The 7,239-nt window shown below is 44.8% G+C and overlaps 1 protein-coding gene across 1 annotated transcript; it reads right to left on the minus strand.

Moving 5' to 3' along the window:
- Positions 1-641: 641 nt before the first annotated feature.
- Positions 642-4,113, minus strand: LOC8052406 (dynein regulatory complex subunit 6). Its single transcript, XM_029993933.3, has 3 exons — positions 3,990-4,113; positions 1,654-3,132; positions 642-1,149 (listed from the first exon to the last, which is right to left on the minus strand). Exons 1-3 carry the CDS (start codon positions 4,011-4,013, stop codon positions 919-921), a joined length of 1,734 nt encoding a protein of 577 aa, XP_029849793.2. The 5' UTR covers positions 4,014-4,113; the 3' UTR covers positions 642-918.
- Between the last annotated feature and the right edge of the window lie 3,126 nt (positions 4,114-7,239).

The following is a 7,239-nucleotide window of genomic DNA, read 5'->3' on the forward strand; positions in this document are numbered from 1 at the left end:
AAAGTGCTAGTTCAAGAGCATTTGGCAAAGGATGCGTGTGCATGAGTGCCAAGACCAGCCTCTCGCTTGGAAGCCTGTCGTGGTCGCTCGTCAAGTTCTGGAACCATGATCTTAAAAAAGGTGGACTGGCATAGTGTGAAAACCCCTCCCTTAGCTAACAGATATCCTAATGTCTTATTCTTATTGCAGTAGTTTCGGACAGGAACTGAGTGACGGCACACGCCTATTGGCACTTTTTCTCACTCACTTGACTCGCACACAGCAGTGCCCTACGCCAAATTGTACCAGCTAGGTTCCTACCTCGCATACCTACTAGGCTAGTAGTACTGATGACAGCATTTCAGTTCTGAAAGAAAAACTAGCAACACCAAGTGTCGCGTTCTACACCTAGCAATGTTTCCAGTGGAAGTGCACGCTCAACATTTTCAATGTGTGTGCGGAGACCTTTCAAGCTATGGTTTATGCTGTGCAGAGCTGCTTAGTAAGCATGTTTTTGTTAGAGGGATTGTGTGTACTTTTCCTAAAACAAACAAACCCCTGGAAGAAGAAAGACTCCAATATCTCGTTCAGCTGGGCATGGTCTGTGAAAGTGTGGAACTTGTCGGCCTGTGTGGCGACCCCAAATGTTCATGAGGCACTCGTAAGCCTGCATGGCCACCCCAACCATACTAAAAATTAAACATTAATTTTATTTCCTTTCACCAACGTGAGTAAGCTCTTTTGATCTTCCGACATGGATTAAGTACAAAGATAACAATTGTATGTCCCACCATTTCTATACTCTGAGGAATGCATGTGCTTGCAACATTGGGCACCAATTCAACCTGCGCACATGCACCCCTCCTCTCTTTGAAAATGCCACAGAAGGTTGTCCCCAAATATGGCAGATAGGAGAACAAATGAGCAATGCACCTTTTATCAATGTAATTGAAAAAACCTGCAGAAAATGTTCAGATCATCCCGCTGGGAAGCAAGCTGGTCAACAGCCTGCTCCGTCCTAATGCAGTTTGAGATGTCGATGCGCTTCAGTGTGTGGCACTGTGCCACATGCTCCAGTATTTTGTCTGTAAGGCCGGTGCATCCATTGAGAACGAGCGAGTCCAGCCGTGACAGTTGATGAAGTGCCAAGGCCACAGACTTGTCCGTCAACTGCACAAGATAAAAAAAGAAACTGGATACATAAACTCTTCAGTTTCTAAATAAGATTGGTTTGTACAATGTGTACTAAAAGTGGACATAAAGTACACAGTAAATACACATGGAGGGTAAACCAATGAGTGGTTTACTGCAATAAGGTCATGGCCAACCTTGGAGTTGTACATAATGCTGCAAGTAGGTACATATACCGTCAACACCCTGGAGAAATTGGTATGACAGATTAAGTATATACAACCTTCACATAGTGCCATATGTGTGCACACTAGCACCATTAACAGTGAATTATTCTACACAGCTTTTACTGCAAATGCATTCTGAAAGTTAAAAGATGATACGAGTGTTCCAGTCTCTTGCAATATGAACCAAAGCAAATGTCTTGAACGGGGAGGGCAATTAGGATGCCGTTGATATACATCGACCACCTGGTGCCATCGTATGTCGGGTGGTAAGTTTAGTGTCTCCCAAATAACAAGTCTTCCCCTCCCTCGCACCTACCTGCGTGCATCCATGCAGCGTTAGTTCTTGCAGACTGGGGTTGCTCAAAGCGATGTGTTCCATTCCCAGATCAGTCAGGTTGTGGCACATCTTCAGGTCTAGACATTGGAGCTCCCGAAATGCAATGGCATTCAGGATGCCACGGTCAGTCAGCTGTACACAACCGGCGAGTTTGAGCTCCTTCAGTTGTGTAAGGTGTGCCAAAGAAGAGCAGACATCAGCCTGTGCAGGAGCGAGCTCGCACAGAGCCCCGTCGGTGATCTTGTCGCAGGAGCTCATGTTCAGGACTCTGAGACGCCTCAGACGGTGGATGGCGCGTGCACCCTCGTCTGTCAGGCCACTGCTAGACACGTCGAGGGCAGTCAGGTGTGCCATGGTATCGGCTAGAGCGGTCATCAGGGAGTCACTGACCCGGCAGCAGCTGAGGTTGAGCTCCCGCATGGTTGGACGTGAGTCAGAGCACAAAGCCTGCACAAGTGCATCCGGGCTCACGTTGGGGCAGAAAGAGAGGTCCAGACACCGCAGCTTCCTCAGGTGGGCCAACTGACGAGCGGCGCCATCCGTCAGCTTGGTCCAACGAGACAGTCGCAGCTCCTGGAGCATTGGGAGGTTGGAGCAAATGGCTGCCAGACAATGGTCGCCCATTTCCATGTTCTGGTCGAGGTTGAGACAAGTGAGCCCCGGCACTTTCTGGCAGATAGACAAGATGCCTTGGAAGCCCAGTTGAGCACAGTTCGAGATATCTAGCTTTGACAGTGTTTGCGAGTAGGCAGTTACGAGCTCCTTCAAGCTGGTGTTGTCCACATCGGTGCGCGAGAGCCTAATCGCCTTGAGGCGCACCTTGTTTGCTCGGAGGGTTCGGATAATGCTCTGGAATGTGAGTACCAATGGGCTTGGAGTAGTATCACGTGCATAAAATCGCCGCTCAACTACCTTCTGAAAGCTGACTGAACATTTAGACAATTCCAGAGTGTCGAGGCTGCCCACGATGCTGACCATTTGTCTGAATGCTGCATCGCTAAGGGATCGGTTTCCAGATAAGTTGAGTGTCTTGACGCAAGCCAATGCAGTGCTCAGTCTGCTCTTATTTTTGTCAATCTCTGGAAGGGTGCCTGATAAAAAGACACTGCAGAATGTAATCGCCAAATGTTCGAGGTTTGAACAATTCTGGAGCACAGTCACGAGCTCGCTCTCACAAATATCGCAGAAGTTGAACTCCAACTTGTTCAATTTAGGTCCTATTAGCTTCCAGAACTCAATATCTCCCTTAAAAGGGATGCTACCAGCCACGCGCAAGTCTGGGACCGTTCGTAACGATTTTTTAAGAATTTCCATGCGATGGCTGACGTCGTAAGCGAGTACCACCGTAGTATCTTTGTAGACGTTGCCGTCAGCCGCTGATCGATACCAATTCTTGCAGACCAATCCTGCTGAAAGCCTGTCTGCAAGACCAAGTTTCATGAAGATCTGGCAGAGGATCTATATAAGCAAAGAGCACAACAAAACCTGATATCAGTATTTCATTAATACAAGTATGATTCAAGCTGGAGAATATGCCAACACACGGGACTGCAGGCTAAACACCCGAGTAACGTTCAGACAGAAAGCGATATGGCTTTGGCATATACGTAAATAATGAATGCTCTACAAGGTTTCACTGGTTTCAGGATTCTCCCAAAGGTTTAGAGCTCGACATAACATACTTCGTACTGTGGATAAGCAGAATACAGAGTCCTGACCAGGTAGAAGAAAGTACAGCAAAGTCAGACTTCAAAAAGGATTATGGAAAAACATCAAGACAAGGTGACAATAACGGTTCAGTCAATCTAGCCAAGACACACGCAGAATGCCTGAGCAGACCAGTGGCAACAAAAAGTTCCAGCTTTGCCACGAGAGTACCTTAAACTACAAACGAGACCGGAAAATATGCGTTTCAAGATCAACAGCGAAATATTAGATCGGGGTTTCTGAACCATTTAGTTGAGAACGAACTGATCCCAACGAAATAGCAATAAAGATTAAGACACCAGAAAACATTGCGTCGCGTAACGTCATTGCGAGGTAATTGAATTTAACAAGATTTAAAATGACTTTGTGCCCATTCCGCCGAAATGCGAATCGCTCTAAGGCGATTCGCACTGGCGCTTTGGAAGGACACCTTTCACGTGTTTTCTGAACATAAGCAGCAGTCAAAAGAAAAGTGTAGAGGTCGAGCATGGTCCACAGATAAGACCTCCCAGACCACAGTGCCGACAGTGCTCCCAGATTCAAGGTCGGCGGTGGACATGGTACCAACGCCAAAAAGGAAAGCACTCCAGATATCAGATATATCGCACCTCCGGTGGTAAATCTGCATACATATTTCTAAGCTGAGTACGCTCGGTAAACTAAAAACTGTTGCATAAGCGTGGAAGCGAAAAACTCGCGCAAAATTGCTACATATGGCCAGGCTATGACTGTGGCTAGTCTGTCGTTAGCGTGTAATATCGGATCTCAAGTCGGATGATCGCAAAATTGGTTTCGTGTTGAAACCGTGCAATAATACCTGATAGATGCTATATTACTAAAATAAAAAGAAAGTAAAATTGTATTATTTAACATCAGAACTTTTTTTTTATTTTTGCGTGTGTGTGTGTGTGATGACAAGTAGCAGTTGGCAACGCTCGCAGCCTTTTGTCGTCTGCTGCGGCCGCGGCGGCAACTGTAGTGGCGGTCCTCCCTCAAGCATACCCGATTAAATTAGTTCGAAATTGTAACTTAATTACAGTTACAACTACATATTTCTCAAAAATTATTTAATTACAATTTGAATTACTTTGTCACAAAAAGTGGGTTATTACAATTATACGTTAAGAGTTCATTAAAACATGCTGTTTTCTTTTTAATTCAGAATTTGGTTCTTTGAAGGATTATTTACCTGGTTTCGATGATAACTTTTGTTAAGTTAAATCTTATGGCATAAATTATATATAAAGTGAAACCTTAAACAAATACATGTGCAACAAGTACAATATCGTTATAGTCAAGTAAAGAGATGATGAAACAGCTTTGGATACAAGAGAAAACAAAGTAGAAATTTCAAAAGCTTTTCTCAAAACGGAAACTTTTTTTCGCACGAAGAGCCCAATGAATGGTCTAATGCGTCCAATTAAAATCAGTTGAGATATATGGCTTGGACATTTGAATCCGTACATTCGAAAAGACGATATAATTGAAGTTATATTTTACGATGTGCAGCTCGGTCGTACTGCATTGTTGGCGGTGACGGGTTACACGCACTCGTCACTTCTTTTCTTCCCGGCAGTAACGCATAAGGTACTTACGTTGCTTACTCCGAGTAACGGCTAACGTAGTTACGTCACCCGTTACGTCTTCTTCCCAAGACTTCAAAAAAGTTTCACTTAATATTCTTCGTGATTCTAGGCTTCAATAACGTTGGGCTCCAAGTCATGTGAATTCTTGCGTTTGCCGTGTTCTTCGCCTTTTTCCTCGTAAGTATTCAGATGTAACCGTAAAATAGATAAGGTTACGTTTCTGCAATGGCATAACGTCAAAACAGTAAAAAGTTTTATTTTATGAATAAAAAATGTGACGCAAAAGTATCGTGCATTGCTTTTATCGGTAACTGTAACGCTGCGATGGAATTGCTGCGCCTTTGCGCCAAACTGCGCCACGAATGAGTCTGCTACATCTTGCGCCAGGCATTTTTCGCTAAGAATTGCGCCGCGGTACAAACGGTACAAATATGTATTTGACAGCGTCCCTATACTCATCGTGTACTTAATTTCACCTTAGGTCAGAGCACAGTCGAAGGCTTAAACACTCAAACTAAAAGACGAAGTCACGGGGCATCCTCTGTGCTTGATTAGTTGAGCACAGGGGTCTCCACACCTCCGACCCGCGGGCCAGATCCAGCCTGAGGAGGCCTTCCGAAGTTCCGACCGGCCCGAGGCCCGAGGCGCGAGGCGGGCGAGCCTTGCAGTGACGCCCGCCTCGTGGCCCACTTCCAGAGTGAAAGAAACGGCGCCGTGACGCTAACGAGGTAGAGGGGCTTAGAGCGATGAGCAGGTATCCCGTCCACCAGGCAAAAGTGGCCCCCTTTGTCTGCCGCCATGTTGTGCAATTTTGACCACTAGACACGTGACCGTACCAAATCCTGAGGCTTTTACGCAAAACTGAGTCCAAATTTGTATTGCAATTGCTGTAAAAAAAAAAAAAAAAAAGAGGATAAATTATTTTTTTTAATACTGTTAGCTCTGCAGAGATCAGTGTCTATTCGCCTCGAGATCGACCTAGAGGTGGCGCTACGGTCGCGCTATCATCATCATCAAAGCGGGGATAGGAGAATGGCCGCCCCATAGGCTCTTCACGTCGGCGCGCGAGACGGCGTAGATTCTTCCGTTTATTTTGTCGCATACTATCGGTGGGAAAACAATTCTAGCGGAAAAAGATGCAGTACTGTTCGGTGCTTCAGTGAAGATCGAATCGTGTTACCAGCGTGCGGCCCAAATTTATATAATCGCTTCTGTGGGTGCGTCGTCTGCTCTAGGCAGACTTTGGAGAGCATGGATCACCACGACTGATGCCTGTCTCCGGCTGAACTGGAATATTTATGTTAAATATTTGTTTCTTTTAAAATGGATGTATCGGTTCATCAACGTGGAAATAAAAAAAAATAAAAATAAAGTCCGACCCAGTTAACATAATACTGGTACTGTGGGCTGTGAAATCGCAGCTTCTATGCTTTTTTTAACGTCAAGCTTTTGCAGTAATATAAATATTCAGAATGAAGATAAGCTAGCGTTGTATTAGAAATTACCATGCTATTGAGTTCCTCTGCCCTTTTACTGTGCCATAGTGTGGGTAAATTTTTTGGAGTCTGAACAAATCTACTGCGTTGCGATGAGGAGTGAGTGTCTCTTCTAGTTAAAATCTGCAAACTGCACGGTTGGCAGGACAACTGAAACAAGTGAAACAAACTGTTCTAATATATCTGCCGTGACTGTAATAAACGAGTGTAACCGAGCAACGCAACAATGTTCCTGCTATTAAATGCTTTTCTCGGTAGTGTGGGTTCACCCCCTTCAATTTTCTTGGTGAGGGCCGCGGATGTCAAGAGGCTAATACTATACATTTCTGGCTAAATAATCTTGTATTCAAACACAGTAGACTCTGCAACCCCAACAAACGACGCGCACCACGACACAGACAGCATCGGCCGCAGTGATACTCTTTTACTGATGAGGGCTAGCGACCTTCACGAGACTTTCCGATCTCCCTCCGCCCTCACCTAACCTATATCGGGACTGGGCAGTTCATCGATTAACTTTTAGATTATTCAAGTAATGCTTTAATTTTAATTTTTTTTTTTGCCATTCAATTGGAGTCTAGTACTGGAGAAAGTCAGCAAGCAGTAAAATATGCCGGCTTCAATATTTTTGACGTCTTTATTTCTTTTGTGACACTAGCTTGCACGGTAAACCACTTCAGCGTGCTTGTCATTTCGCCGAGGGTGATTATACTGTTTAAATAATAACTTAAGAAATACTTTATTTTAAAAGGCTTCCCGTGATCATATTTATGTAG

Source organism: Ixodes scapularis, unplaced genomic scaffold (assembly GCF_016920785.2).
Source record: "Ixodes scapularis isolate PalLabHiFi unplaced genomic scaffold, ASM1692078v2 PGA_scaffold9__187_contigs__length_104089568, whole genome shotgun sequence".
NCBI lineage: Eukaryota > Metazoa > Arthropoda > Arachnida > Ixodida > Ixodidae > Ixodes > Ixodes scapularis.

What these genes read in the sequence shown, in the direction of transcription:
- LOC8052406 (XM_029993933.3), bottom strand. Translation starts at nt 4,013, where the DNA reads ATGTATGCAGATTTACCACCGGAG. An exon ending in ATGCAGATTTACCACCGGAG is followed by an intron (nt 3,133 to 3,989) that starts GTGCGATATATC and finishes TTGCTTATATAG; the next exon opens with ATCCTCTGCCAGATCTTCAT. An exon ending in CGCTGCATGGATGCACGCAG is followed by an intron (nt 1,150 to 1,653) that starts GTAGGTGCGAGG and finishes TATCTTGTGCAG; the next exon opens with TTGACGGACAAGTCTGTGGC.